A 13333-nucleotide genomic window follows, 5' to 3' on the forward strand; every position below is an offset into this window, starting at 1 on the left:
AGCAAACCTTAGGACAAGTAAACAATTAATAATGCTTCGCTGATAAAGATCCTAATTCCTTACTCCCCTTTATTTGTATATTTCCATTTTTCTCTGAATGCCCTCAAGACTCATGCCTCAAGCCTTGAATTTTTTCAACCCTCAGCACTTTCCCAAACAGAATTGTAGACCTTCCTCAGTATCTCAAGACAACCTTCTAGATTTCTGTTCACATCCCTTCCTTCTACTCATCCCTAGGAACACACCTGGAGATAGTATTGAAGATTATCCACCAAGAAGGCCATGTGATTTCTTAGGCGCCACTTGACTGCATCAGTCTGGTTGGACTTGAGGTGTTTGCGCTGCATTTGTAGGGCCCAGCAATGCTGCAGTTCAGCTTGGACCCGGCGCACACTCAGTAAATACTTAAAAACAACATTGTACCTAGGACAGAAATATCAGGCTATTCAAGACACAAACCCCCATGCCCCTCCACACAACAGACATGAACTCTGCTACCACATCTCCCCAAAAGGCAGGTAGGAAATGGCTAGAGAGGTGAACAAAGACACTGTGGCTTCTTCATACAATGAAATATAGAGCAGTTAAAATGAACAAATATCAGCTATACAGCTGTATAACAAAATGACCCTTAGCAATATGATTTTGAATGTAACAGGTAAACTGCAAAAGATCACATACAGCCTTTTAAGTAATTCTTAAAAACAAATGAAAGCCAAAAAACCCCAAAAAACAAAAAAACAAACTGAGGAAATATAGTTTGATGTTACAAAATTGTATAAAAAGGGAAAGAAAACATGGAGTTTATATTAATAGTCACCATGGATTGGGGGATGCAAGGGGACAGGACTGGGAAGGACCATATAAGTTAGTTGAACATTATCATCAGTGTTCTAGTTTTTGTGCTGGGAAGTGATTTTTGACAATGTGTGAGTGGGAAGGCAGGCAGGCAGGCAGGAGGATCTTGCAGGTACTGATAAGAAGAATGTATTAGCAGACCCCTGCCTCTAATAAGCTTAGGGGCTAAATGCTTAATGCTGAGACCCTGTACTGAGAAGACACAAGAGAAGAACAGCTAGTTTTTGGTAGAATTAGAGGTATGTACTTGTTCACAGGCAGGTATGCAGAATATAATCCAATTCCACTCAGTTTAAAAATTTTTTGATGTACTTCAAATGGAAGAAACACACTGAAATAGTATTCTCTGGATACTGACTTGAACAAACCTAACAGTATAGACACTTTTTAGGTAACAGGAAATGTCACTGTAGACTGGATTAGGTTATAAGAGATTACTGTTAATTTTCCTGGGTATGATACTGGCACCGTAACTATGTTGAAAACATGCCTTTTTGAACTGCACAGGAGCCAAGTAAAATGGACACATGGGAGGGAGAATTGAAGCAAGCAGCATAATGCTGGTGGTTACTGAAGTTGGATAATGAGGATGTTTTTCAGAGTTTGTTATAGTCTATACTTTTGTTTATATTTAGAAATTTTCATAATAAAAAGCTAAAAAAACAAAACTTCCACACTAGATTTCTTAAAAATGCATTCTGTCATGTAAAACTAATTAGAAAAATAAAATTTAAAAATTAAAAAAAAGAGGTAATAACATATCAAGTGAGGAGGGAAGTGGACTGCTGGTCTGTGGGATGCTGTGAGCTGTAGAGCTCTGGAGGCTCTCTGGACAAGGACCTTGCAGCTTGCTGGGTTCTGAACCTGCTGTATAATCTTCTCCCTGAACCAGCCTCATCCTTTCTAGCTTATGCCAAGGCTATCATTGCTTAAGCGATGCCTATCCTAAAACAAGTAGACAGGGGCTTTAAAGAACTGGGAGGATGGAAAAAAGTGGTGCTAAGAAGAGATGGACAGCACATCGACGCCTTTTGAGTGCAGATTGCTCACTGTCAGGCATCTATCATCCGCCATTTGCCTGCCTCTCGCCTGTCCATCGCCTGCCTTACACCTATCCATCACCCAACACACAAGGTTCACCTCCCGATCGTCCAACAACAGTCAGCAAACTGATCGCCGAAGGCAGTGGAGCACCAACTGTCTGCTGTTGCCTGGAAGTTCACTGTTACAGTACCTGCAGGTTTGATTACATGTGGCTGCCGCCAATTTGAGACAACAGCCAGGCCCCGTAGGACCCCTGGCCTGACTGACTGAGCCCATCTCCAGGATCCCTCAGCCCAACCGATCACTTCCTGCCTCTGGGGCCCTCACATCGACTGACTGCTCCCTGCCGCCAGGACCCCCAGACCAACTGACTGCACCCTATCACCGGGTCTCCACACCGACTGATTGTACCCAGCCTCCAGGATCCCACAACCACAGCAAACATACCGGACCTCCAGGACCCCTGCCTGACCAACTGCATCCCGCCTCCAGGACCTCCAGTTGACCATGTCCACACCCTGAGCTACAGCTCCCCATTTGCCAACACATTTGGAAGCCAGAGCAGCCATCTTGGATAATCCTGGAAACTGTAGCTCCAATCTTTAGGTGGGGCAAATCCCATCCTTAGATGCCTGCTGGAGGCTTGAAGCTCATTGTCAGGTACCTCTCATGTATCAGGCTACTGAACTCTGGGAGGTTTCATTAGTATATGACTTTTATACTGTAGATTTTCTTTTTTCTCCTTATTGAAAAAATTTAAGTTTTTATTTCTTTACTTTTCTTGCTCTCTTTTCCTTTTGTTTACCTATTCCCTCAGAGTCTCTTTCTCCCTTTTTTGCATGCTAACATCCAATTTCTTTTGATTATACTCTCACCCTTTCTATTATCTAGAACTTCTGTATATTCTTTTCTTATCCCATTAACAGCCACATTCTACATCCCTCTGCATCCTCTTTGTCCTCCAGTAGAAACTGCAGACCTTATTGCAAATCTGTTTGTTTTACTGAAGATAATATTTGAAATCATTCTCTTTATTATGACAATTTTGTTATTGTCCTCATAGGGGCTATTTGGTCTAGGATTGCATAGTGTCTGAATTGGGCACTGCTAATATTGATCTCCCCTTAAAGAAGAGGTTTTGGAAACCTATAGGGCCACTATAAGCCTATAGGGGGAAATCTGCAATACCCCAGATCTGCACTGCTAGAGGGAAAGATACATGAACAATATGAAAAAACAAGGGAAGAAAATGATCCAAACAAATCTAGATTCTATATTGATAGAATCCAATGACAGTATGTTAGAAGAAATGTCAGAAATGGACTTCAGATTATACATGATTAAGATGATTCGCAAAGTAAAGGATGAGATAAGAGAGCAAATGCAGGCAATGAATGATAATACCAATAAGCTGAAAGAGCACCTGCAGGAAGCAAAAGATCATTTCAACAAAGAGATAGAGATTCTCAAAAAAAAAAAAAAAAAAAAACAAACGGAAATCCTTGAAATGAAGGAAACAATAAACCAAATAAAAAACTCAATGGAAAGCATCACCAAAAGACTAGTCCACTTGGAAGACAGAACCTCAGACAATGAAGACAAAATATTGAATCTTGAAAATAAAGTTGCCCAAACAGAGAAGATGGTAAGAAATCATGAACAGAATCTCCAAGAACTATGGGACATCATGAAAAGACCAAATTTAAGAATTATTGGGATTGAGGAAGGCACAGGGATACAAACCAAAGGAATGAACAATCTATTCAATGAAATAATATCAGAAAATTTCCCAAACCTGAAGAATGAAATGGAAAATCAAATACAAGAGGCTTACAGAACATCAAATGCACAAAATCACAATAGATCCACACCAAGGCACATTATAATGAAAATGCCTAACATTCAAAATAAAGATAGGATTTTGAAGGCCGCAAGAGAAAAGCATCAGATTACATATAGGGGGAAACCAATACAGATAGCAGCCGACTTCTCAACCCAGACTCTAAAAGCTAGAAGGGCCTGGAACAACATATTTCAAGCTCTGAAAGAACATGGATGCCAACCAAGAATCCCCTACCCAGCAAAACTAACCTTCAGATTTGAAGATGAAATAAAATCCTTCCATGATAAACAACAGTTAAAAGAATTTACAAATAGAAAGTCTACACTACAGAACGTTCTCAACAAAATATTCCATGAGGAGGAAATGAAAAACAACAATGTAGGTCAGTAAAGGGAGGAACTACCTTAGAGAAAAACCACTCAAAGGAGAAACAAAGCCAACTTAAAAACCAAAAATAAGCCAAATGGCTGGGAATACAAATCAAATCTCAATAATAACCCTGAACGTTAATGGCCTAAACTCATCAATCAAAAGACATAGACTGACAGAATGGATTAAAAGAAAGAACCAACAATATGCTGCCTCCAAGAAACCCATCTCATAGAAAAAGACATCCACAGACTAAAGGTGAAAGGATGGGAAAAAACCTACCACGCACATGGACTCAGTGAAAAAGCAGGAGTTTCCATCCTTATATCAGATAAAGTGGACTTCAAGCCAAAGTTAGTCAGAAGGCATAAAGAAGGACATTTCATACTGCTTAAGGGAACCATAAATCAGGAAGACATAACAATAGTAAATATTTATGCCCCAAACAATGATGCATCCCTGTACATCAAACAAATCCTTCTCAATTTCAGGAATCACATAGACCACAACACAATAATTCTGGGTGACTTTAACACACCACTGTCACCACTAGATAGATCTTCCAAACAAAAACCAACCAAAGAAATCATAGAACTCAATAACACAATCAATAACCTAGACTTAATAGACATATATAGAATATTCCATCCATCAACGAGCAGATTCACTTTCTTCTCAGCAGCACATGGAACCTTCTCGAAAATAGACCATATGTTATGCCACAAAGCAGCCCTCAGGAAATGCAAAAAAATGGAGATACTGCCTTGTGTTCTATCAGATCATAATGGACTGAGAATAGAAATCAATGACAAAATAAAAAACAGAAATTACTCCAACACCTGGAGACTAAATAATATGCTATTGAATGAAACGTGGATAACAGAAAACATCAGGGAGGAGATAAAAAAATTCTTAGAGGTCAATGAGAATGACAATACAACATATCAAAATCTCTGCGACACTATGAAAGCAATACTAAGAGGAAAATTCATTGCATGGAGCGCATTCCAGAAAAGAATGAAAAGTCAACAACTAAATGACCTAACATTATAGCTCAAAGCCCTAGGAAAAAAAAACAGAATAACAGCAAAAGTAGTAGAAGACAGGAAATAATTAAAATCAGAGCTGAAATCAATGAAATTGAAACAAACAATTCAAAAAATTGACAAAACAAAAAGTTGGTTCTTTGAGAAAGTAAACAAAATAGACAAACCCTTAGCCACACTAACAAAGAGAAGGAGAGAGAAAACTCAAATTACTAAAATTCATGATGAAAAAGGAAATATCACAACAGACACCACTGAGATACATAATGACAAGCTACTTTGAAAATCTGTATTCCAACAAAATAGAATCTACTGAAGACACTGACAAATCTACTGAAGACATATGCTCCTCCCAAACTGAACCAGGAGGACAAACACAATTTAAACAGATCAATATCAAGCAATGAAATAGAAGAAGCCATTAAAAACCTACCATCCAAGAAAAGCCCAGGACCAGATGGATTCTCAGCTGAGTTCTATAAGACCTTCAAAGATGATCTCATTCCAATACTTTTCAAAGTATTCCAGGAAATAGAAAAAGAGGGTACCCTTCCAAACTCATCCTATGAAGCTAATATCACCCTCATACCCAAACCAGGTAAAGACACATCAAGGAAAGAAAATTTTAGACCAATATCTTTGATGAATATAGATGCAAAGATCCTTAACAAAATATTGGCAAACCGTATCCAAAAACATATTAAGAAAATCGTGCTCAACAATCAAGTGGGATTCATCCCTGGAATACAAGGATGGTTTAACATCCATAAATCAATAAACATAATCCATCATGTCAATAGACTTAAGGATAAGAATCATATGATTATTTCAACTGATGCAGAAAAAGCGTTCGACAAAATACAACACCCCTTCATGCTCAAAACACTAGAAAAAATAGGGATAGTAGGAACATACCTGAACATTGTAAAGGCTATTTATGCTAAGCCCATGGCCAACATCATTCTTAATGGAGAAAAACTGAAACCATTCCCTTAAAACGATTCTCTTTCACCACTTGTATTCAACATTGTCCTTGAAACTTTAGCCAGAGCAATTACGCAGATTAAAGAAATTAAAGGGATATGAATAGGAAAAGAGGAACTTAAGCTGTCACTTTTTGCTGATGACATGATTCTATTTAGAGGATCCAAAAAAACTCCAGAAAACTTCTAGACCTCATCAATGAATTCAGCAAAATAGCAGGATATAAAATCAACACGCATAAATCTAAAGCATTTTTATACGCAAGCGATGAAACATCTGAAAAGGAAATGAGGAAAACAACTCCATTTGCAATAGCCTCAAAAAAAAATAAAATACTTGGGAATCAATCTAACCAAAGAGGTAAAAGATCTCTACAATGAAAACTACAAAACATTGAAGAAAGAAATTGAGGAAGACCTTAGAAGATGGAAAGATCTCCCATGTTCTTGGATAGGCAGAATTAATATTGTCAAAATGGCCATACTACCAAAAGTGCTATACAGATTCAATGCAATTCCAATTAAAATCCCAATGATGCACCTTACAGAAATAGAACAAGCAATCATGAAATTCATCTGGAAGAATAAGAACCAAAGAATAGTTAAAGCAATTCTTAGAAGGAAGAATGAAGCAGGGGGTATTGCAATACCAGAACTTCAACTCTACTACAAAGCAACAGTTAACAAACACAGCATGGTATTGGCACCAAAATAGACAGGTAGATCAATGGTACAGAATAGAGGACACCGACACAAACCCAAATAAATACAATTTTCTCATACTAGACAAAGCTGCCAAAAATAAGCAATGGAGAAAAGATATTTTTATATCTAAGTTGTATCTAAGTTGTATTTTATTATTTTATTAAATGTTTGAGAGAATTATAGGTTTACAGGCAGTTATAAGAAATTATATGAAGAAATATACAAAACTATGTATCACACTAGGATATTATTGCTGGTACAGACAATATAGAACATTTCCATCTCTAAGTGCTCTTCTTTTTGTATGAATATAGTTGCGTCTGCTACTCTCTTGCCAAAAATTCTTCCTTAACTCCTGGTGCCAATAATTTGTACTCCATTCCTATAACTGAGTCATTTAAAGAATATCATGTTAATGGAATTATATAGTATGTAATGTATTATATTGGGATTAGCATTTTGCAGGTGGCTGAATTCTCTGAAATTTATACAGGTTGTTGTGCAGGGCAATAATATGGTATGAATATTTCACAGTTTATTCATCCATTGAAAGACGTCTGGATCATCTTCAGTTTGGGCTATGATAAAAAAAATCACTGTAAACATTCATAAACAGGTTTTTGTGTGAGTATGTGTCTTCATGTCTCCATGGAATATGATGAAGAATGCACTCTTTGACTTGCTTGGTAACTGCTTATTTAGATTTAAAGAAATTTCTGTATTCCTGAATATATTTGTCATTCCCACCAGCAATGTATAAGTGATTAGGTTGCTCTTCATCCTTGATAGCATTCAGTGTTATAACTATTTTATTGTAGTCATTCTGATAGGTTCTTATATCTTTAGCCTTGACTTCTGATGATTTCCATTGTATATTATTTTCTAAAAGTTTGTAGTTCTAAATTTCGCATTTCAGTTTGTAGACCATTTTCAGGTAATTTTTAAATAAACACATTGAGGATTTTGTTAAAAAAAAAAAAAAAAAAAAAAAGAAGAGATGGACCATTTTTTTGTCAGTTTCCCTTTTCTCTATTCCTCTACCCTCATGGTATTTCTTTCCTCCTTTCCCTACAGCTCTGGTTCCTTTCTGGTTTGGGGATATCAGATCCTGATCAGGCCAGGCAACAGCACTGTGCAGGCTCTCATGATATAGAACAAGAGTGGCCTTATAAAGTCTCATACCACTTGGTGCAGCTCCTTTATTCCATCCCCCGAGGCTGGGTGTCACTGGAGGTGATCTCCCCAGTGGCTAAAATCCATAGCAAACATTTGGGCTTTCTCAAATATAGCAACAAAAATATTATAATAGTTAGGGTCAGGTCTGATGGATCACTAAGGTCCAGATTCTCAATGTGGTATCTCATTCTTCTGAGGTTACAAACTGGCAGCCTATAAATTGCTTGTTATTTAGCAAATTTTTAAAAAAAAATTATAATGGTTATAAATATCTATATCCCCTCCCATTCATTCCAGTGTCCCCCATTCCCTACTGTGTCATATCTGTAGCCTCACTTATTAATGTGATCTATCTTGACCCTGAAGACATAGGTTTGCAATTTCTGATTTATAGACTGTTAAAAAAATAAAAACCCCAAAACTAGGTGGGTGGTTGTCTTGGTTCCATCAATTCTATACCTGCTAATTTCTTTCCTGGGAAATAAGGTGGGTAAAATTTACCTGTGAGAAACTCCAAAATACTCACTTTTCCAGGACAGCTGGGGTGAAGAGAATGTGTAAAGGCCACTGTACTTTGTAGGAAAGACCAAGGGCTGCCCAGCCAGATGCAGGGGCTTCCCGGGGGGAAGTTTCCCGAGAAGGCCCTTCTCTCACCTGAGTAGCATCTGTTAATTAAGGATCAGGAGAAGAAATGAAAAAATGACAACTTGGTTAATCTAGAGTCAGATTCAACAAGGTGAATAATATTCATGGAATGAGTGTGCACTGGTATCTGTAGTGTGAGAGCACAGGGGACACAAGGACTAAGGGCAAGAAAATTGCTATGTGAGGTTCTCCTGAGGGGTTTTTTGGATTCTTTTTTCAGCATTTAAGTCTGGAGGCTGGAAATAAATACATAGGGACCATTCCAGCAGCAGGACAAAAAAAAAAAAAAACAAAAAAAAACCAAAAACAAAACAATGAAACCAAAAGCATGTGGCCTGGGTATCTCAATGGACTTCTAGATTTCCCTTTTCTCCTGTAAAAAATTGGGGTACTGGGCTAGATGGTTTCTAAGGTCCAAAATTATATTGTTTCTGTGGAGGGAGATAGAAGCAGAGATGGGAAAATGGATGGTGACCAGGAGGAACAGAATGGAAGCAGGAAAGAATGGCAAACCTTTGTGTTCCTTTCCATGGTACTCAATTGTCAAGTGCAACAGAGGAAGAAGGTTGTCATCATCCAGCAACACCTTGTGTGCTGACTGTTGAAAGGCCACATTCACATCTGCAAGTAAGAACACATGGGTTGACAAGAAAGCTAACAGCAGGATGCAGCAGACATCTGTTCCTCTGCCTGACCAGCATTCATTTCTTCTTTCCTTCTTGTTGGTGACAGCATCCTGAGAGTATCATCCCTGCCCAGCAGAGTTCATGTGGTTCCAATGAGCTTGGAAATACCTGATTCTAGGGTGGGCAGGTAAGCCAGGCATGACCAGATGGAATGTAAAACTCCACCCAGCTATAGTTTGTTTAGGGATATGAACGTAACCCAATTCAGGTCAATCCAGAGGCTATACTGAGACCCTTAAAGAGTGCAGCTCTGAGTAAGATAAACAGGTACTTAGTAGAATGTAAAAACTTGGCCAGAGCCTACCATTCAGATCAGGCCTGTCCAAGAAAAGGCAGAGGTGAAGATGGAAAGAGACCAAGTATTAAAGGTGTCACATGAGCCATTGGATGAAATTTTCTAAAGCCACCATACTTCCAAGCTTTGCAGTTATATCGATAAGAATCAATAATTCTTTCTTTTCCCCTTTTTTCTTACATGAGTTTGAATTGGGTTTTCTGATATTTGCAACCAAAAATGTACTATGTAAGTAAAGTGGACATCTCTTGTTTTATTGAGCTAGAAAAGCAATCAACCTGTATTATTTTTCTCCCTTTATTTATTTATTTATTTATTTATTGGGGGGGACTCTGATTCTTACTGAACTGTCTTCATGTAGTCTGCATGGGAAAAGTCATTAATTGATCTAGGGGTGGATGCTGCTGAACATGTGTCTAACCTCTTCAATTAATTCAGGGACAGGCATTTGATTTGGGTGCATAAGAGACAAAGACAAGATATGGTGAGAGAGAATTCTGACAGTATCCAAGTCCATAATTTCAGATGTTGTAAGACCCGGTTTTACCACTGTCCCCTGAAGTGGTAAAACAGCACTTAGATATAACAGCAAATAAATTCCCCTTTTCTAACTAGGTGAGCTCAGGTTAAAATTTCCATTATTCAAAACCTAAAGCGTTTTATGCTAAGTTGCAGTTAAGTCCCAATATGCCACATAAGATAGATATGCTATATATATAATATGATGAGATGAAATACCTGGTTTGAAGGCCTGTACCAACTCCTCCAGGTAGAGTCACAGGGCCAAGGTGCTGTTCCTAATGACCTCAGGGTGAAGCCTACCTGAAAGTACCTTCCATCTTTGAAAGCACTGCTCTGTAACTCACCAGGCTGCTTGTATGTGAAGCAGGCCTAAAAGCATCAGCAGCAGCCAAGAAATACCCTGCAACTTCAGTAAGCTGGTATTCTCAGGGCCACAGGGCAATTACCATGCTCGGTTACTGCAGTGGGTGGTGTTTTTAACATGTGTTGAGCTGTGTCAATGAAGGCCTGAAACAGTTCTCCTCGTCCCAGAAGGTAAAAGTCTTTAATAATCTGAGGAAAGAATGTCAATTTATAATTCAGTAAAGCAGGGTCAGGAGGTCCTCATTATCCTGAGGAAATTACACAATATAATTTCCAATATTATCAGTCTGAAGGACACAGGTGTTTGCATTCTGAAGAAGTATTCAGAACAGTTCCTCTAGTAGGATGATGGTTTGTATTTCATTTCATTTATGCAACAGCAACATACTACACCAGAAGAAAGTAAACTCCCAAATCTTTGCACTACAGTAGATGTGTAGCACAAGGTATTGTTTGCTCACTTGAGAAAGAGCAAATGAGTCCACTGTGCAAGTCTGGGTATAGGCAATCAGTGCTCTCAGGAGAGGTCAGAGAATGTAAGCCATTGCCCACTAGCATCACATTCAGAATGAAAAGACTTGCTGTTATTACCTTCAGCTGACCCAGCAAATCTGACTCCTCCACCATCAGCTTCCAGAGATGCTATGGAAAGAACCAACAAAACAGGGACAAATGTTCATTACAGTGAAAATTCCTGTAAGAAATGGTTCTGTACAAGTTCAGCAATGTATTGAGAAAAGAATATATACATGACCAAATTCAATTGATCCAAGGAATAAATGGATAGTTTAAAAAAAAAGCTATGAAGATGGAAATGTTCTGAAATTTGTGGTAACAATTGTGCAACACTGTTGAATGTAGTAAAAATCACTGACTTAAAAATGGCTAAAATGTTGTGCCTGTAATCCCAGCAGTTTGAGAGGCTGTGGCAGGAGAATCATGAGTTCAAGGACAGCTTAGGCAATTTAGTGAGACCTCATCTCAAATCGAAAACTAAAAGGGGCTGGGGACCTAGCTTAGTGACTAATAGAGCACCTCTGGGTTCAATTCCCAGTACTGGTGTGGGGAGATTAAAATATTGAATATTGCGATATGAATCCTGTCAGAAAAATAAAATTTAAAACTGAATGTAATTTACTAAATTAAGGCTTAAATAAGCAAAGAAACCCATATGATTACCTTAATAGATGCAGCAAAAACATTTGATAAAATTTTATCTGTTCATGATTTTAAAAATGAAAGAAAGGGATAGAAGGAAACATCTTTATTCTGATAAACAGTATATACCAAAAACTCACAGCAAACTACCTACTCAATGGTGAAACATTAGAAGACATACCTTTAAAGTCATTTAACATTGTACTAAAGGGGGAAAAAGGTACATGTGTGTATATCTGTGTATGTGTAAACAGCCAAACTGTAACTATTTTTTGATAGATCTTTATTTTATTAATTTATTTATATATGGAGATGAAAATTGAACCCAGTGCCTTGCACATGCTAGGCAAGGCTCTACCACTGAGCCACAACCCCAGCCCAAACTGTAACTATTAACAGATGCTATCACTACCTGCATAGAAAATATTAGAGAACTGATCAATAGACAGCTGGAATTAGTAAGAGAATTCAGCAGGGTTGATGATTAATATACAGAAATGAAACCATCATGAAAGGTGAAGTTCTGACTATAGGATTTGTCCAGTGACGTGATCAACAGTGGTTCAGGGTGCTAGGATTTACCACCCTTGGAGCTCAGTCCCTCCTCTATCTCTGACTTACTGGAACGGACAAGATTAGGAAATGATCTTTTACCCTTTTACAATACACATTACCAAACAAAGGTCAAGACAGACTTATGAAGAATAAAAGGTACAACAGACCAGGCAACTTTGCCCATGTGAAGCATTAGTTTTAGGATAGGCTGCATGGACATATTCAGGGTGCCATCCGGATCTCCCCTGCATGCTCAAATACCCCAGGGAGTCTTGCCTGTTGTTGGCAACTGTACTTGGCTAAAGGGAGCTTCCTAACCCAAAGATTCTCAGCTCTCTTGCTGAAGGCAGCCCACATCCAAAAACTGGCAGATTCAGGGGTACAGTAGCTAGTGCCTTAGCCCCCTTAGCCCTTTGGACATCTCTGAAGGGCCATCCTAGTTTCAGAGCTCTGCATGTGATTGCCCAAGGCTCCTAGTGGAATCGCATCACAATGTACCTTCTCACTCTGCTTAATTCTGCTTCACTCACTTATTCCAACTAAATCCTAGTCTTAGAATCTATTTCCTGGGAAACCTGACCTGGGACATGAGCCAAGAATTTAAAATACTCGATAAACATGCATAAAGAGCTAAGAACACAGGCAATACAAATATACAAAAAGAAAACAAGAAGAACCAAGTTGTTTAAATAATTATATATCCTCATGCAAAAAATTGTAAAAAAGATCTATACCCTTGCACGATGTAGAGAAATTAACTCAAATGATCACAGACTTAAATGTAAAGCTGAAAAATATAAAACTGCAGAAATAAAACAGAGGGAAAAATACAACACTAAAAACATGATCCATTTAAAAAAAAGATAATCTGGACTTCACAAAAATTAACAACTTCTACCATTAACCATCAATGGAATGAAAAGAGAAGACTTACATAGGTAGTGAGAAAACAGGTCACATATCTGCTAAAGGACTTATATTCAGAATATATAAACAACTCTCGAAATTCAATAGTAAGAAAATTAAAAGGTTAACATAAAATGGGCAAAAAGTGTATGAAAAAATGTTTGACATCATTAGTCTTT

The 13333-nt window shown here is 38.0% G+C and overlaps 1 protein-coding gene across 1 annotated transcript in view; it reads right to left on the reverse strand.

The window, feature by feature from the left end:
* Positions 1 to 13333, reverse strand: part of Tubgcp4 (tubulin gamma complex associated protein 4) — a 46341-nt gene that overhangs the window by 4583 nt on the left and 28425 nt on the right. The window contains exons 10-14 of the mRNA XM_047539477.1: positions 11127 to 11177; positions 10619 to 10724; positions 9183 to 9290; positions 8551 to 8689; positions 246 to 423 (exon numbers count right to left, since the gene is read on the reverse strand). Coding sequence (XP_047395433.1) covers positions 246 to 423; positions 8551 to 8689; positions 9183 to 9290; positions 10619 to 10724; positions 11127 to 11177 — 582 coding nt within the window. The remainder of the gene's footprint in view (positions 1 to 245; positions 424 to 8550; positions 8690 to 9182; positions 9291 to 10618; positions 10725 to 11126; positions 11178 to 13333) is intronic.

Source organism: Sciurus carolinensis, chromosome 2 (assembly GCF_902686445.1).
Source record: "Sciurus carolinensis chromosome 2, mSciCar1.2, whole genome shotgun sequence".
In the NCBI taxonomy this organism is placed as follows: Eukaryota; Metazoa; Chordata; class Mammalia; order Rodentia; family Sciuridae; genus Sciurus; species Sciurus carolinensis.